Source organism: Pipistrellus hanaki (genome assembly GCF_964339955.1).
Source record: "Pipistrellus hanaki genome assembly, chromosome: 12".
In the NCBI taxonomy this organism is placed as follows: domain Eukaryota; kingdom Metazoa; phylum Chordata; class Mammalia; order Chiroptera; family Vespertilionidae; genus Pipistrellus; species Pipistrellus hanaki.
In genome coordinates this window covers 5,804,982-5,823,365 of record NC_140514.1, presented here as the reverse complement: position 1 = coordinate 5,823,365, position 18,384 = coordinate 5,804,982, and the positions used below count along the sequence as shown (strand labels likewise).

The following is an 18,384-nucleotide window of genomic DNA, read 5'->3' as shown; positions in this document are numbered from 1 at the left end:
TGTGGCCTCTTCATTCCTAAATCCTTCCTTTGTCTCACCGTCTCCAGCTTCAATAAACCTACTCTCACAATACCCGCTGCCCTAAAAGCTCTCCTGCCTGAAGTCAGGAACCCACACGTTCCAGACCTGGCGGCCATCAGCCGGAGCAGAGCTAGGGTGTGGGCGGGAGGGCGCCTCGCAGGCTGCCTGGTCTCCGCTTCTCCGGCTAGCAGGGCCTCTCTGGGGAATGTGTGTTTGCCATTCTATTCTGGGGAGCATTGGCCCACCCCTGGAAGGTCAATAGTGTCCGCAGATGTTTGAAGGAGGATGAAAGCGTTGCTATTCATGCTGCTAGAATCTGAGGCTTTTTTTTTTTTTTAAACCGAGAACCCACAGCAAAAGGTGGGTCCCTTGGCCAGGGAAAGGAATGTGGTGTGGGGAGCAGGATGGAGAATTGGGACAGGGCTGCGGGAGGGAGGGCGGAGCCCGGGGTTAGGCCAGGTGGCTTCTAGCGGGAGTGGAGGGTCCAGCGGGCGGAGGCCCTGGACTGGCCCCTCCAGGGTTTCGAGAGGACGGCCAGGGCTGAGCCCACCCAGCGGAGGCCCAGCCACCAGGTGTGTGGGGAGGGAGGGGGCGGGGCGGGGGAGGATCCTGGTACCGCCCCCTGGCCCAGCCGCCCAGTGATTCGCTCCGCTGGGCGGGGGCGGGCCATTGGCTTAAACCTGGCCCCGCCTCCCTGGCCCAGCCGCCCAGCCATTGGCTCCGCCGGGGGTTCCACGCTCGTGGCGGCTGGTCCGGGCGCGGGCCATTCACTTAAATCCACCCGCGCTCCTGGTCCAGGCTGCTGAGAACCCCGCCTGCCAGACCTCAGCCATCACCGCGGACACCATGCGGCGCCTCCCCTCGGCCCTGCTCCTGCTGCTGCCGCCGCTGCTGCTGCTGCCGGGCCCCGCGGCGCCCGCCGTCCCCGCCGCCCCGGCCCGCCCGGGCTTCCCGGCGCGGGGCTCCCGTGGCCCCGGGGGCAGCCCCGGCCGCCGCCCTGCTCCGGGGGCCGGCCAGCCCGGAGGGGCCGGGGCTGCAGGTACTGTCCGGGCTGGGGTTGGGGCTGGGGCTAGGGGTCGGGGTGAGGGGTGGGGGGAAGGACACCTGGTAGGGGCGCAGTGGGAGGGATGCCCGGCGCCAGTTCGTTCCTTCCTTCCCTCCCTGGTGCAAACTGAGGTTCACAAAGGATGGAGCCGGGGCTAGGGGGTCTTTGGGGAGCAATGCCATCTCTCTTTTGAGTCAGTAGTTGGCTCACGTGGCAGAAAAAGCTTCCAGGGTAGCGGATGTTTACTAGGTACAGGAGATCGTGTTGACTCCTGTGATGGAAAACGTTGCCCCAGAGAGAGGAAACCATGTGGGAAAAGCTCCGAAGGCTGGGCGTCAAGAAACCGGGATTCCAATCCATCATCTACCACTTTCTGGCTCTTTCTCCGCCCGGAGACCCAGGCTTCTTGTCTGGAAAATGGGTAGAAAAGCAACCTCTGCACCTCTGACCTCACAGGGTTATTGTGTTGGTACCCTGTGATCTCTAAAGTGCTATTGATGGCAGGATATAATCGAATACCTCCAGGCAGCAGGATAAAACCAAAAGGGTCATTTCCAGGGTGTTTTTTTTTTTTTTTTTTTTTTTTTTTAACTAGAGAGTTATATAATCCCTGCCCCATGCTTAGCCTAGGAATTTATTTTGAATCTACCTTTTCCCTACTCACCTGAGTAGATTGCCTTCGAGTAGCATCAACTCCCAGCCCCATTAGGAAAGGAAAGACGTTTGATTGGCAGTTAATGTCCAGGGATCTTATTTCCATTTAGCACTTGGGGTGTGTGTGTCTCGGGAGAAAAGGAGGAATGACTTGAAAAAGGACATTTAATAACTGGCTTCTCTCTAAGCCTCCTGACCTAGATTAGGCCAGCGGCTCAGTGGCCGCCACTGCTGTGGGGGGATCAGGGAGCAGTGGGGACCTGTTTCCTCTCCCCTCTCTCGAAAAACGTTGGTGAATGAACAAATAAGAGGTGACTAAGCGTTTGATGGGGACATGGGGTTGGTACCAAATCTCAACCTCTGCTTCTTTACACCAGAAGCACCCACCGAGTAGGAAGTGCAGTGCACATGCCTCAAGCAGACAAAATTGGCTTCCCTCTCTCCACTTCCAACGTAGCTCAGGCTAGTTGGGCCCCTGAGTTCACTGAACATGAATTAATGGCCAGCTAGAGCAGTGGTCGGCAAACTGCGTCTCGAGAGCCACATGCGGCTCTTTGGCCCCTGGAGTGTGGCTCTTCCACAAAATACCACAGCCTGGGCGAGTCTATGTTGAAGAAGTGGCGTTAGAAGAAGTTTAAGTTTAAAAAAATGTGGCTCTCCAAAGAAATGTCAATCGTTGTCTTGTTGATATTTGGCTCTGTTGATTAATGAGTTTGCCGACCACTGGCTAGAGAGAGACTTAGGGCTGCTCTGGAGCTGTGTCCACCCCAGGGAAGTGGGCAAGGTGGCGTGCAATGCGACCGCCCCGACAGTGGCCTTGCACGCTGTTCAGGGACACTTTGCCTCAGTGCCTCAGAGAGCCAAGGCGCCCCAGAACGGTCTGGAATCCACTTCTCCCTGGGAGACCAGAGGATCCTTGAGTACAAAACCTGAAGCAAAGGGATGAGGTTCTAAGTGAAATTTAAGGGCTCAGCCAGCCTGCAGGTGAGATATTGGGGTAGATAGCCTTAGACTGGCATCAACTTCCAGCCCCTATTAGGAAAATTAAATGATGTAATTCGCAGCCTCATGTAATTCTCCTCAGGGGAAGATTCGGAAGGCCTGTGGGCTGTCAGCATCCAAAGGGCGGTGGCTTTGGGGGTGATAGCAGTCAGCGGGCCATTGGGAGGTAGGGGACACTGCCTTGTCTGACCTCCAGTCTCAGGGCATTCTGGGGGTGAGGAACTGTGGTCAGATCACTGCTCAGTCACTGCTGCTCCCCACACCTTCCTCGCAGGCTTTTGCAAGAGCAGGCCGCTGGACTTGGTGTTTATCATCGACAGTTCCCGCAGCGTCCGGCCCTTGGAGTTCACCAAAGTGAAAACCTTCGTCTCCCGGATCATCGACACCCTGGACATCGGGCCGGCGGACACGCGGGTGGCCGTGGTGAACTACGCCAGCACCGTGAACATCGAGTTCCACCTGCAGACCCACCTGGACAAGCCGTCCCTGCAGCGGGCCGTGGGCCGGATCGCGCCCCTGTCCACGGGCACCATGTCGGGCCTGGCCATCCAGACGGCCATGGAGAAGGCCTTCACGGTGGAGGCGGGAGCCCGGGCGCCCGGCTCCCACATCCCCAAGGTGGCCATCATCGTGACGGACGGGCGGCCGCAGGACCGGGTGAACGAGGTGGCGGCGCGGGCGCGGGCGGCGGGCATTGAGCTGTACGCGGTGGGCGTGGACCGGGCCGACCGCGCGTCCCTCCGCATGATGGCCAGCGAGCCCCTGGACGAGCACGTGTTCTACGTGGAGACCTACGGGGTCATCGAGAAGCTCTCCTCCAGGTTCCAGGAAACCTTTTGCGGTAAGTCTTTGCAGCTAGCCAGGATGCTATCGTCCAACACGATGAAGCAGAAGAAGAAGAAGAAAAAAAGAATTCTTTCCTTTTCCTTTTTTTTTTTTGGTGGAAATTTTATGGAAAACGTAAATAGAAGCAATGCTGTTTGTGTCTTTTTTTTTTTTTTTTTAAACCAACGTAAACACACCTTGTTGGTGTAGGAATATAGAGCTGCCTTCTCTATAACTTGGATGGCTCCTGAAACCCCCGTGTTTGCATTAGAGATGGGAAGGTCTGGAAATAATCCTGGATAAATGATCGCGCTGTTCCCCGATGGGGTCAGAGGAAAATAAAAATAAAGCACACAGGACGGCTCTCCTCCCTCCTGCCCAGCCCTGCCTCTCCCCCGATAGTTCCTCCAGTTTGCCCACGTCTAGCGTTCACAGAACGCCTCTTGTTCCCGCCGAAGGCAGGGCCGGCGTGTGTCCATGCAGGGCCAGGCGGCCTGCTGCCGTGTGACTGGCAGGCAGCGAGGCCGTGCAGAGGTGCCCCAGCTCTGAGGCTCCCTTCCTTCTGACCATCCTTTCTGGAGGGACAGGGCAGGAGTCAGGGGGACTGGGATTTCAGCCCACTTCACAGGTAGAAGGAGAGGGCTTTTTTTTTTTTTTTTTTTTTTTTTTTTTTAAAGGAACATCTGTAATACTTTCAATAATAACGGTTTTTAAAATTTATTTTATTTTATTTTTAAATCTTCATCTGAGGATATTTTTTCCACTGACTTTTAGAGAGAGTGAAAGGGAGAGGGAGAGACAGAAAGAGATACCGATGTGAGAGAGACACATCAATTGGTTGCCTCCCACATGCCCCTGACCAAGGTAGGCACTTATATTCAAGTTACATGCCCTTGACCGGGATCGAACCCGGGACCTTTCAGTCCACAGGCCAACGCTCTATCCACAGAGCCAAACCGGCCAGGACTCGTTTGTTTTTGTAAATCCTTCTGTTACTCTCCTCATTTATTCCTTTAGGATGGAGCTTGAAATTGGAATTTTTAGCATGAATTAGCCAAATTTATGAATCAATCCATTTGAGACTGGAGTTTATTATTAGTCACTGATCAGAATTATGAATGTGGGACTTATACTATATATTTTTTACTTTATTTTTAAACTTATTTTTCTTATAATCTATTATCTATATCTATCATCATGCTTTATTCTTCTTCTTTATTTATTTTTATTTTTTTGTCATTTGGAGATAATCTTTTGAAGCCCTCTATGGAAGTCTCCAAGCAGGCATAGGCAGATTTCTAGTTACGGTGGGAATTTTAGAATGTGGATACTTTTTGTTGTACAATCTATTCCACACTCATTTATTTAACATGCATTTATTGACCAGCGATGACACAAAGATGAAATTTGTCCCTCCCTACCGTCAAGCAGTGGTTTGGCGCTGGGGATGAGACAAACCAGTGAAGTAATGATTCCAACTGTGTAGTTCAAGGGGACTCTATATCCGAACAAAGGGAAACTCAGCCATCACCCATCTGCCAGGAAATGGGAGCTGAAGCGTGGTCTGGAGCAGAGCTTGGCCTCCTCTCCGCCAGACCTGGCTGTTCCCCCGGTCTTTCCTGTCCCAGGACACTGGGCCCTCACAGACTGTCGTTGGTTTTGGTGGCATCTCCTTGGCATTCATTGGTTTTCCCAAAGGAAAATGGCCGTCTTTCTCCCAGGAAGACCCCCGTGCTTGTGGATGAGAGCTTGCCATAGAGACGTTGGTCTGTGGCAAAGTTGGCTCTCAAAACCAGCACCTGGGGTTGGGCTTGAAGGCCATGGGGTAATACGTGGTGAGTGGCAATCTTTTCCTCCTGATACAAAAGGCCTGCTTGTTCTGGGGAAAAAGACTGAGGAGTAAAAGCAGCTGTGGTGGTTCAGGGACTAGAAGGATCATCCCATGAAAAGGCTCTTCTTGGGAAAATATTAGGCTTGTCCCTTGGCCAACGCAGTGGAGCCTGGTTACCTGCCCCCGGGGCTCCAGCTTCCTCCTACAGAAATGACTAAATTCATTGTGTCTTCGTTCAAAACATCTCACCAGGAAAAAAAAAGCCAGTGAGATATAAATGGCTCTAGAAGGGAAAAGATGGAGATGCAGTTTAGCTAATATAGTTGAGTTTATTTTTTATTATTATTATTTTTTTACATGTTCGTGTTATAGCGATTGAGTTTATTCTCCTAACTGATGATATCTGAGGCCCTGAAGTTGCGTATGTTTAAGTTTGCTGCCTGTTCAGAAGGCAGTCCCCTGCACTGCCATTCCCCATTGTAAGGTCATATATGCCCAAGGGTGAGCGAGTTCTGGGCCCTGAGGAACCACCTGTGTGTGAATTCTGTTTGGACACACACCATAGAACCCCCAGAAACCAGATTCCAGCTGCAGTGGGACAGTTAGCTCAGCGAACTTCAGGAAACACATGATCGTCTTCCCCGTTTCTGGCTTTGGGAAAACAAAAGTATTTTTTCATGGGTAGGAGGATACATTGAATGAATACCGTATCCAATTGCCAGACCCATAAGAATTCTCTCTTTCCCTCCCCCCCACTTCCTTCTTTTCCCCTTCCTCCTCCCCCTCCTCCTCCTCTTCCTCCTCCTTCCCCTCTCCCTCCTCCCCTCCTCCTTTCATCTTCCCCCTCCTCCCCTCCTCCTTTCCCTCTTCCTCCTCCTCCCCCTCCCCCTCCCCCTCCTCCTCCTTTCCCTCTTCCTCCTCCTCTTCCTCCCCCTCCCCCTCTTCCTCCTCCTCTTCCTCCTCCTTCCCCTCTCCCTCCCCCTCTTTTTCCTCCTCCTCCTCCTCCTCCTCCTCCTCCTCCTCCTCCTCCTCCTCCTCCTCTTCCTTTTGGAGACAGTTAACAGTAAGATCTATGATTTAAAATTAGTAACATGACTAGTCTAGGGATGGTATTTCTAGCCAGGGCAGAAACAAATAGTAAAAATGGACAGTGAACTAAAGCTAGAACTGGAAAGAAACCAGAGAGCGATGTCTTTCTGACACGGGAGAAAATACCTGAAATGTTCACGAGTCTGTCTGACGGTGGTCCGCTTCCTTTGCACAGCAGCGGACCCATGCATGCTTGGCACACACGGGTGCCAGCACGTGTGTGTCAGTGACGGGAACGGCAGGCACCACTGTGAGTGCAGCCAAGGGTATTCCTTGAATGCCGATAAGAAGACGTGTTCAGGTGAGGCCTGCGTACGAGGGGGGGGGGGCGCGTAGGGGGGGACTGAAGGGGACTTAGATTCGGGGACCTACTCTCCAAGTTTTGGCCTGGCCTTGTGCTGTTCTCCTAATTGACTTTTAAAAATATATATATTTTATTGATTTTTTTACAGAGAGGAAGAGAGAGGGATAGAGAGTTAGAAACATCGATGAGAGAGAACCATCGATCAGCTGCCTCTTGCACCCTCCCCACTGGGGATGTGCCCACAACCAAAGTACATGCCCCTGACTGGAATTGAACCTGGGACCTTTCAGACCACAGGCCGACGTTCTATCCACTGAGCCAAACCGGTTTCGGCCTAATTGACTTTTGGCTGATATATTGTTGTTTATCAAAAGGAAAAGGAGAAAAAAAGTGAGGTGATATACAAATCAGCCTGTTATGGTACAAAATTCTTGGTCCTTTTGAGGGTTTGGAGTTTTTTGTGGATTTTATTTAATTAGCTACCCTTTCCTCTCTGTGGCCACGGATGCTCATGGGATCTAGAAGAAAACGAAGAGAGGTCCTCACTCATGTGGGGTGGGCATACTCACTCACAGGCCATGAAGAGTGGGATCTAGGCCCACTTAAGTCCTGGAAAAAAGTGTTTGAGGAGAAGAAAACTTAGAGATCATTTAATTCAACTTACTTATTTTAAAGGTAATAAATTAAGACACAAAGAAAGGAGACTTACTCATGCATGGGGTCTGTGAGTAAAAAGCCGAGACCAGAAAGTTGGTTCCCAGCTTCCAGCCCTGTAGTCTTCCTGTTGTGCCGAGCTGCCCGCAGATGTGTGTGCACGTGTGTATGTGCATGCATGTGCATGTGTGTGTATGTGTGTGCATCTGTGTATGGTCTATAATTATTGATTCACGCTTCCATGTGTTCACATGTATCCTGATCGTTTTCGATAGCCATCGATAAGTGTGCTCTGAACACTCATGGTTGTGAGCACATCTGTGTGAACGACAGAGCTGGCTCTTACCACTGTGAATGCCACGAAGGTTACGCTTTGAAGGAAGACAGGAAAGCGTGTGCAGGTAAGCGGGAAGAGGTCACTGCTGCCACCTCTTTGCCTGCCTGGCTGTGAGCAGTGGTGGAGGGCGGGTCACATCCAGGGCGGGTCACACTGATGAGAAACTTCACCTGTTTTCCTCTCTTGCCACCCTGGCTTTTCCTACTTCTGGGTGTTGTTAGAAAACGTAGAAAAGGCCGTACGCATGTATCACAGCCCACATGTGTAAGAGTGTTGTCCATTCCTTCTCTGTGCCAGCCCTAACAGTCCTTTCCAAAAGCTAAAGACAACTTAGCCTGTTGACATCAAGTAACACCCCTCAGGATATTTATTACTCGCAGAGGGGAAATAGTAACGTCAAAGTGAGGCAATCTGGCAGACACCAGTTTCGCTAAGCGATCCAAGTTGACCTCAACACCAGGGACATGGAGTGACATCATGCATCTCCTGACACCATGTACTGAGGGCACAGGAGCGCTTCTGTGGTATTCTTGCTAAAATTTCAGAATCACGAGGGAACATCAGACAAACCCAGACTGAGAGATAGCCTACGAAGTGTCAGAGTCATGAAAGGCAGGAAATATTACAGACTGGAGGAGACCAGAGACGTGACAACTTAATGCAATGTGGGGTCCTGGGCCACAGAAGGGACATTGGTGGAATAATTGGCAAAATTTGAATGCTTAGATTAGTAATGAACTAATCTGTGTTTTAGTTAGTAGTATTGTATTAGTGTTAAGTTCCTGGTTTTGATAATTACACTATGATTACTTAATACGTTAACATCTGGGGAAACTGGATGAAGAATAGGACCTCTCTGTACTATTTTTGCAAGTTTTTCATATACCTGAAATGATTTCAAAGTGAAAAGTTTAAAAAGAAAAAGAGTAATTAAAAAAAAAAAAATCTCATGTCAGTTCACAGAATAAGTGCATTATGTGCATTTGGTCTTGAGTCCTGATGCTCTTCCGAGTCAGTGGGTCTCCTATGGACTCAGTTTCCTCACTTACAATGGGCGAGGGTTGAACTATGCTTTCTTCAAACTCTATGTCTTTCTGAATCTAGGAGAAGTAGCTACCCAACTGTTGTAAAAGTACAAATAGACCTAAAAGGAATGCTTTAGAAAACATTTTATGATCTATTAATATTTAGATGATGAACACTCAATAGAGATGGTTCTGAGAGGAGTTGGGAAAGTAGAACGAGTACTGTGTGTGTGTGTCGGATTTTGTTGAACCCAGCTGGCTTCCTACGTATTTCTGTATCTATGTAATATATTGGATTTTTTTTTTTTTTTTTTTTTTAATATTGTTGAATTTCTTCTCTCCTGGGCTTTTGTCTGGCAGCTCAAGACCAGTGTGCCCTGGGGACACATGGCTGTCAGCACATTTGTGTGAACCGCAGAGCTGGCTCCCATCACTGTGAATGCTACGAGGGCTACAGCCTGAATCAAGACAGCAAAACCTGCTCAGGTAAGGCACTCTCAACAAGCACTTTCCCATGTGGCTCCTGCCCAGTGCGCTGAAACCAACCTGCAGTTTCCCAAGAGAGAGATTCTTCGCCGAAGTCGGTTTGGCTCAGTGGTAGAGCGTTGGTCTGCGGACTGAAAGGTCCCGGGTTCGATTCCGGTCAGGGGCATGTACATTGGTTGCGGGCACATCCCCGGTAGGGGGTGTGCAAGAGGCAGCTGGTCGATGTTTCTCTCTCATCGATGCTTCTAGCTCTCTATCTCTCTCTCCCTTCCTCTCTGTGAAAAATCAAAAAAAAAAAAAAAAAAAAAAAAATAGAGAGAGAGAGAGAGAGAGAGAGAGAGAGATTCTTCGAGGCAACGTAGAGAACCAGGCTTCAGACATTGTACTGTGCTCGCAGACTAAGGCACGCATTGCTTGGAGGACAGTGAGCTCAGGAGAATCAGCAAACGTGGATGATTTCGGGAAATGGCTGGGAAATGGGTGGGGAATGGGGGGTATGAGGCAAGCTCAGTGAATGGAGGGTCCTCGTCCAGGAAAATGTGGTAGCTCTGTACACTGGGGGCTTGTAACGCAAACGGGAAACCTGAGAGGAAGTCAGTTGGACGGGAGCTGTTTGGTGTGATAGGCTGAACTGATCTTTTTCCAATTAAAACTTGGCTTTGAACTTTCCTGATCGTGTGAGTAAAGGAGACTTTGTCAGTGACTGAATGAGACCCACACGGATCTTCCAGTAAGTTCGCGGCAAGCCGTTCCCTGACAGAGTCTAGATGATCAATCTTCGAAGCATCTGAGACTTGGCTGGCATGCCCATGCCCGAACTGAAATCCTCATTAACTTGATTTAAACTCACTGGCAGAACACAGTGGCATTTATAATGCGAAAGCACTCCTAAGAGAAACTCCCAGCTCTCCAGGAGCTGTTTAGTCCTGGCATATTTATTTTTAGATTTTATGTATAGTTTTCCCTCCCTTGAGGAGATATATTAGGTGCCCTTTACAAGAGGGATGAAGGGAAATGGCCGTCGCCAATTTCCTTTGTAAAAAAAAATGGGATCAGTGAAAGAGAACTGAGCACCTGTTTTGTCCCAGGGCTGCTGAGCACTGTGCACATATAAAGCGTAAGTTTCAGCCTCTCTTTACGGGCAAAGAGACCCAATGTCTTATGTGAGCGGAGACTAAGAAGCCAGGGAGAGGGACTGATGGTAGGTAAGGGCTGGGATGGAGGGCATGTTCACTTGTTATCTCTAGTGAGTGTCAACGTGAGAAACATCCAAACCTGTAAGAATTTGTATGACTTTATTTGAGCCACACTGACAACAATTGCTGGGAAGCAGAATCTCAATGGATGGAGCAAATGCTCCAGAAAATGGCAGCTTTGCCACTTAAAAAAAAATTGGTTTGAGAGAGAGAGAGACAGACAGACAGACCAACAGACAGATATCCATGTATGAGAGACACATTGATCAGTTGTCTCCTGGATGTGAAGGCAACCTGGGTATGTGCCCTGACCAGGAATCCACCTGGTGACCCTTCAGTGCATGGAATGATGCTCAACCAACTGAGCCACACCAGCCAGGGTTTACCACTTACCTTACACATGGGAATCAAAAGGGAAGAGGTAAGTGATAGATTAGGGAGGCTGGAGAATGCAAAGTGGGTCTGGATACACAGTAAAAGGAATAGACACACACTTCTTCTCCATAGGTGGACAGGTAGGATGGGTAACAGTCAACTATTAGCATGATAATAACAATGAGGGGATTTGCGGTCTCCACTCTGGCACAGTGGTTGTGCTTTGAAGGGTCTGGAAAAAAGAATTACTTTGATATTCCAAAGGTATGCTATCGGGCACATTATCTTCCATCCAAAGAGACAACAGACAGCCTCAGTTAAGGTGAAGGTTGATCGTTGTTGGGAAAAACACTGCCCTCGGACATGACTCCCTGCCTTGAACTGCTTTTAGTTAGAAAGTTTTAACTTCAGACCCTCCTATATGGCTACTTTCCACCTCTGAGTATGTCAGGTTTAGTATGTGGCCCCTTTTCCGTCCACATGAGCGACACGGAGGTGGTGGGGCTGGCGGTGTGCCTTTGAGGACGGTGACAGTTGGATGGAGGAGTGGAGAGACTGGGCAGGCCAGGGGACTGGCTTGTGCTAGCTGTTCAGGGCGGTAGGGCTGTCAGGTGGGGTGTACCTTCTCAAATCGTTACAGCAATCCCACTTGGCACTTGAAGCTGCCAGGAACATTGACGTCCTGGGAAAAGGACACAAGAACAAATGTGCATTTCAACTAACAGGTGTGGAATAAAGGGACATTTTTTTTAAGAAAACCCACAAAACATCAAAGGCAATTTTCAGTCTAGGCGGACTACTCCAGGAATGTACCCACTAACAGGACAGGCAGATTACTAAGTAACTTGTCCACAGTCACTCAGCTAATAAGCAGCAGAGCCAAGATTTGAACCCAGGTACTTGCTCTGGGATACATGTGCTCATAGCACTAAGCTATACTGTCTCATGGTACAGGGCACAAGCTGGCAAAGGGAGGTAGAAGAGAAAGACAAGATGGTGGATTCATACATGTCATCATCATCGTGTGTGTGTGTGTGTGTGTGTGTGCTTTTCTGTCCCACTTTGTAAGCTATCAAGGGCAGGCCCTCCATCATTCAAGATCCTTTTAAAATATATATATATATTTTATTGATTTTTTACAGAGAGGAGGAGAGAGGGACAGAGAGTTAGAAACATCGATGAGAGAGAATCATCGATCAGCTGCCTCTTGCACTCTTCCTACTGGGGATGTGCCTGCAACCAATGTACATGCCCTTGACTGGAATCGAACCCGGGACCTTTCAGTCCGCAGGCCGATGCTCTATCCACTGAGCCAAACCGGTTTCAGGTCAAGATTCTTTTTGTTCAGCATCAGATTTAGCTCCATGTGTAGGTGGGTCCCTAATAATAATTTAGTGGGGGTGAAGAAGCCCCATGTCTGGTTGGAGGCATTGGAGGCGTTGGTGGGCATCAGTAGAGTTCTGAAGGTGAGTTCTGGAATATCATCAAGACTCAGTACAGCCCAGGGCTGCGGTTTGGAAAACAGAGCACCCCCAGATGTGGGCCAGAAAAAAAAAAAAAGGCAGGGTGTACGCACACACAGGCAGGCCGAGGGGATCTGAGATACAAGAAAGCAGGCTTTCTTCCTGCGGCACAGGGGACACTTGTTGCTGATGACACCTGCCGGGACCAGACCAGAGCTTTTCCTGCCAGGAGTCTGGGCTTCGTTTCCCGGGGTAATTTGTGACTGTTTCCCTCCCTGGGCAGTTCGTGACAAGTGTGCCCTGGGCTCTCACGGCTGCCAGCACATCTGTGTGAGTGACGGGGCCGCGTCCTACCACTGCGATTGCCATACCGGCTTCACCCTGAATGAAGACAAGAAGACGTGTTCAGGTAAAGACTGGCCCTTTAATCCTCTTCCGTCTGGTAGGACAACCTAGGAGTGAGCTCTTCTCCCTTAAAGCCTGAGGCACGGTCTTCCTGTTGGAATTCTCCAGGGGTTCCCACTTGGCATCAGAATGAAATAATTCTATTCCTCCCTCGATCTGGTTCTGTCCTCTCTCTCTCTCTCTCTCTCTCTCTCTCTCTCTCTCTCTCTCTTTCAAATTAAAAAGCAAAATTACTCTTGGGATTTTTTTTTTTTCTTTTCTCTCTCTTGGAAAATGGGATTCTGACATGATTTATAACGGTTTAGGCTCTGACCTCATTTGCCCAGTCATTCCCTGAGTTATTTGTTCAGCAGCTATTCATGGAGCTGCTGTTACATGTCAGGTACTGTTAGGTCCTAAGGAAGGAGCTGGAGAGGAACCAATGTTTTTTAAAAAATATATATTTCCTTATTGATTTCAGAGAGGAAGGGAGAAGGAGAGAGAGAAACTGAGCCCCTGCCCTCACGGAGCTTACAGTCTCCCAGGCAACGTACACCGAAAAAGTGCCCTCAGCACCAATGTTATACTCTGCCCCGGGATGATGGCTGGGCTGTACCACATCCAGAAGCTACAGTCTGGTTTACTAATCCATTGAGACGGGGTTTGAGATGGCCCTCCCTAAAAGGTTCAATAGAGTTTGGACAGGTAGATAGATTATATTTACTCAAGCGTGCATTTGTCCCCCCACCCCCCCCTCTCCATCACATCTCTGTAGACTGGGAGGAAATGTAGGCGCCAGGGCCCACTGCCTGCCCGGGCAGTAGTACTGCTCCATTGGGAGGCTGTTCTTATGTCTATGAGGCAATTGCAGAGGCTATGAGATTGAGTAGGAATAGCTTCCTCACTGAATCACAGGAAGAAACAAGAAGTAGCATTATCAGTCTTCCAGGTTCTTTGATTACATGTCAATGCAACTTTAGTTCTAAAGTATGTATGTATGTATGTATTTATTTTTAAATATTATACATTTTATTGATTTTTTTAAAGAGAGGAAGGGAAAGGGATAGAGAGTTAGAAACATCAATGAGAGAGAAACATTGATCAGCTGCCTCCTGCACACTCCCTACTGGGGATGTGCCCGCAACCAAGGTACATGCCCTTGACCAGAATCGAACCTGGGATCCTTCAGTTCGCAGGCCGAGGCTCTATCCACTGAGCCAAACTGGTTAGGGCTCTAATGTATTTATGGGCCTGGGATGGAGTTAGAGTGGGGGGGGGGGGGGGGTTGGTGCATGCTAGAAGGGGCCAATGGGGAAAAAAAGGGAATATATGTAATACTTTCAACAATAAAGATAAAAAACCCCAAAACCCAAAGTATTTATGGATAAGAACTAGAACTCTCATTTTAAGCAATTCAATAGAATTAATAGCCCATTTAGGAAATCAGGAATTATCTAGTTTTAAACCTTGAAGTATTTTGGCTGCACCAGTAGAGGTTTTCTCATTTTCATTTTTTAATGTGATACTGCGAGGTGTCACAAGATTAGCTGTCTTATCTCTGCGTTCTTGGCTTCCCGCTACACTATCTTTTTAAAAATTTGCTTTATGTCCTGGGAAATTTCAGGCAATCCCAAAAGCACAGAGAAAATAGAATGAGCTCACACATAACCATCACTCAGCTTCGACAGTTGTAAGTTTGTCCCCAGCATTTCCTAATTCAGTTTCTTCTGTGACATTACCATCCCAGAGATGTTGTCCTCTTTGTGTGTGCTCCGTACCCTTTACCTTCCAGAAAATGCATTTAGGTGGGCCTTAAAAATGGGACTGTCGAGTCATGGATTTCCAGACTTGCCATGATTTCTAATTAACCACCGCATTTCGTGTCCTGTCACTGTCACCAGCCATTCAGGAAGCCAGAAGTCTCATCTCCACAAAAGATGCCTGTGGGTGTGAGGCCACGCTGGCATTCCAGAATAAGGCCGTCTCGTATCTGCAGAGACTCAACACCAAGGATATCCTTTCTGGGAGCCTTTCTGCTTAAAGCCTTCTTCTCTTTTATTTGTAACGATTTTATGTCAACATTTATAACTTATTTATTGTGTGGATCCATTGTGTGTTCATAATAGTTGTACTGATAGTTCAATCCAGATGATTTTTAAAAAATTGGGGCCTCATGGTCAAAGAAATTTAATTGAAAGATAATTTCACTATGAATACGTGTGCTTGCTTGTGTAAGTTTACTTCAGGGAAGTATGATAGAGTGATCAAGAAAAGATTTCCGAGATTCAAAGTAGAATAAAATTCCGTGAAGGAAGTAGAAAGGAAATAAAAAGTTTTTTGTTTTAAATATTTTATTTTAGAAGAATACGAGGTATCAATCTAGTATGCTTTTAATGTAACTTGGAATACATTTGAAAGGTTGATTTAAATTTTATTTTAGAAAGTCAATATTTATAACAGCAGAAATATACTACTATATTTTATAACTAAAACTTATGAAATTTTCATATAACTTAAATATGCACAAGACACCACTTTTTTGTTAAATTATTTTAGGGGGTATATGAGCAAATGTTTGAAGACTACTGCTTTATATCATGCTTCCTAAAAAAAAAAAAGAACTTCCGAGTTTTAGATTATATTAGACTTGAGCAAACATTTTAACTCATTTTCTTTATTTACAATGGAATGTAACTATTTTCTTTTGTGTTGAAGTGTTTGGAAGTGTGTGTATGTTTTCTAATGTCAAAATAAATGGTGTTGGCCTTAACAGCTAACCACTTGATGACATTTTGGAGAAGTTGCAAGCAAATGAATATGGACAAATACATCAGTAAGCTGCTCAAAATTTCACTCTGGCCAGTGTGGCTCAGTTGGTTGAGCATCATCCAATGCACCAAAAGGTCGCCAGTTCAATTCCAGTCAGGGTTACATGCCCAGGTTTCAGAGTCCCCACTTGGGGGTATAAGGCAGCCAATCAATGTTTCTATCTCACAGCGATGTTTCTCCCTCTCCCTTCCTCTCTCTCTAAAATCAATATAAATGATCTTTAAAATTGCTCCTAAGTTTCACCTGGAAATATGGAGAACTTGCTGTATTTAATACTTCTGTATGTTCCAATGGTGCTAATTATCTGCCATTAAAATGCTTGAATTAGTAGATACGTAGTCTGAGAATCTTCTGGAGAATCAGTATTATTTTTCTAAGGAAACAAATGCCCAGATCCTTAATTTAATGCAAACTTTAGTGTCTTTAAGTTATGACTATGAAATGGTTGGTAGGAAATAGAATGAAAAGTTTAACATTTCTTTCTTTACTAATTGAGCTATTTCATTTTTTTTTCCAGTTCCTAAGTTCTCATTCTATTCTCAAACACAAATATGTTATTTCTATAATTATATTCATATTATATATTCATCACAGATATTTTTAAGTGTATAATATATAAAGAATAAAAATCGCCTGTACAAAATTACTAACAGTGTGCTATTTTTTCCCAGTGTTCTTCCTTTATAAATGTACATTTTAAAATTCTTTTTTTTTAAAAAAAGTATTGAATTTATTGGGGTAACATTGGTTAATACATTTATAGAGGCTTCAAGTGTACAATTTTATATACATTATCTGTGTTGTGTGTTCACCACCCAGTGTCAAGTCTCCTTTCATCCGCACTTATCTCCCGCTTTACCCTCTTCTACCTGCCCCAACATCCCTTTCCCTCTGGTAATCACCAGATTGTTGTCTGTGTCTATGAGTTGTTTTTTTTTTGTGTGTGTGTTTTTTTTTTAATCCCTTCACCTATTTCACCCAGCCTCCCAACTCCCATCCCTTCGGACAGCTGTCAGTCTGTCCTTTGTGTTTTGTAAGGTTGTTCTGTCCATTAGATTCCACATATAAGTGAAATCATATGGTACTTGTGATTTCTCTGACTGGCTTATTTCACTTAGCATAGTACTCTCCAGATCCATCCATGCTGTGGCAAAAGGTAAGATTTCCTTTTTTGTTTTTTTTAATAATCTATTCTACTGATGGACACTTGGGATGCCTCTGAATCCTGGCTGTTGTAAATAGCATTGCAATTCCTTACAGAAACAGTAAAAAATCTAAAATACAAACTTTAAAGGGAACAAATGAAAAATAAACATGTCAAGGCAGTATATATTTTATGAAACATATATTGTTATTTCTCAACATTTTTGGAAGGACATGACATAGAGCAGCATTGTTTACCAAATGTATTTGAGCACAGGATCAATAATATATTAATACTAGAGGCCTGGTGCACGAAATTCGTTCATAGGTAGGGTCACTAGGCCTGGCTGGTGATCAAGGCCAATCGGGGCCTTCCGGCTGCTGGCCAGAGCTTTCCTCCATTCTGCACTGCCCCCTGGTGATCAGCTCATGTCATAGAGAGCTATGGAACTCCCGTCTCCTAGTTGAATTCCCAAGGGGATACTTTAATCCCCCTGGCTTAGATAATACTCATTTGATTCATGAGTCCAGTATAGCAGCGTTTTTCAACCGCTGTTGCCTGGTGTGCCGTAGGTGCAGACAAGACAAGAATTTTATAATTTTTCACTATTTTGTTTACTTAATATTTCATAATAAAGTAATTATAAAATACTTTCTTTGTGTTTATTTGATTCCTATTTAAGAGAATTACTTTATATACAGTCAATATAGGCACAGAGTTAAATTTTTTTAACATTTTCTAATGGTAGTGTGCCTCGTGATTTTTTTCATGAAACAAGTGTGCCTTTGCCCAAAAAAGGTTGAAAAACACTGCAGTATAGGGTGCCCATGAGAAGGTGCCAACATATCTTAGGAATTTACAGTTTGGTGCTGAAAAAAACAAATACCCATACATTTGAAAACAAAGACATACTTTATCTGAATGGGGTGGGGGTTAGGTTTGGAAAGGATTTCTCAGGAAGACCTGATCAATGCCTTTGGCCAAGAGGGTGGGAATGCCATTGGGTATATAAAATGGCCTTAGAAGCAGAGAGGAATGGTTGGGCCCCGAAAGCATTTTGGCTTACTTAGAGTAGGGCACCACAGGAAAGACATTTTAGGAAGGAGATATGATGTCAGCCAGAGTTTAGATTTGATAGAAAAGCAGCAGGACAATTGTCAATTCTTTTCTTTTTAAAAAAATATATTTTTATTGACTTCAGAGAGGAAGGGAGAGGGAGGGAGAGATAGAAACATTCATGATGAGAGAGAACCATTGATTGGCTGCCTCCTGCATGCCCGCAACCCAGGCATCGAACCTGGAATTGAACCAGGAATCAAACAGTGACCTCCTAGGTCGATGCTCAACCACTGAGCCATCCAAGCCGGGACCATTGTCAATTCTTGAGTGTGCTGGGTGAGGCCACAGACTCAGGTGAAGGATTGCACATTACTTGCCTGAGATGGGAAAAGACTCTAGGTGGGGAAATTGGCTACTGTTGCATACAACACATGCTAGATTATACAAATCAGCAAATCAATGGCCACAGAATAGGGTTAAAGGGAAAACCGGAGGAGTAAAAATGTGTGAGGCAATGATTTCATGAGTTTTGGCCCTAGGGTCCAAATAGTGGTACTCTGTAAAACTTTCCAGGGATCCAAAAAGCACAAAGCATTGAGGAGAGACATAAAGCAGGAAGAAGAGAATACTGAACAGTGGACTCCAGGCGACAAAATACCAC

The 18,384-nt window shown here is 46.5% G+C and overlaps 1 protein-coding gene across 2 annotated transcripts; it reads left to right on the top strand.

Annotated features, from left to right (window-relative positions):
- The first annotated feature begins 710 nt into the window (after positions 1–710).
- MATN3 (matrilin 3) lies at positions 711–15,193 on the top strand. 2 transcript variants are annotated; one of them, XM_084900400.1, is made up of 7 exons: positions 711–1,060; positions 2,997–3,563; positions 6,646–6,768; positions 7,701–7,826; positions 9,148–9,273; positions 12,591–12,716; positions 14,593–15,193. In XM_084900400.1, exons 1-7 carry the CDS (start codon positions 868–870, stop codon positions 14,730–14,732), a joined length of 1,401 nt encoding a protein of 466 aa, XP_084756526.1. In that variant the 5' UTR covers positions 711–867; the 3' UTR covers positions 14,733–15,193. The 2 variants fall into 2 exon arrangements, with proteins under 2 accessions (XP_084756526.1, XP_084756525.1); XM_084900399.1 differs by having other exon boundaries at positions 713–1,060; positions 6,643–6,768; positions 14,593–15,166.
- Positions 15,194–18,384: the final 3,191 nt, after the last annotated feature.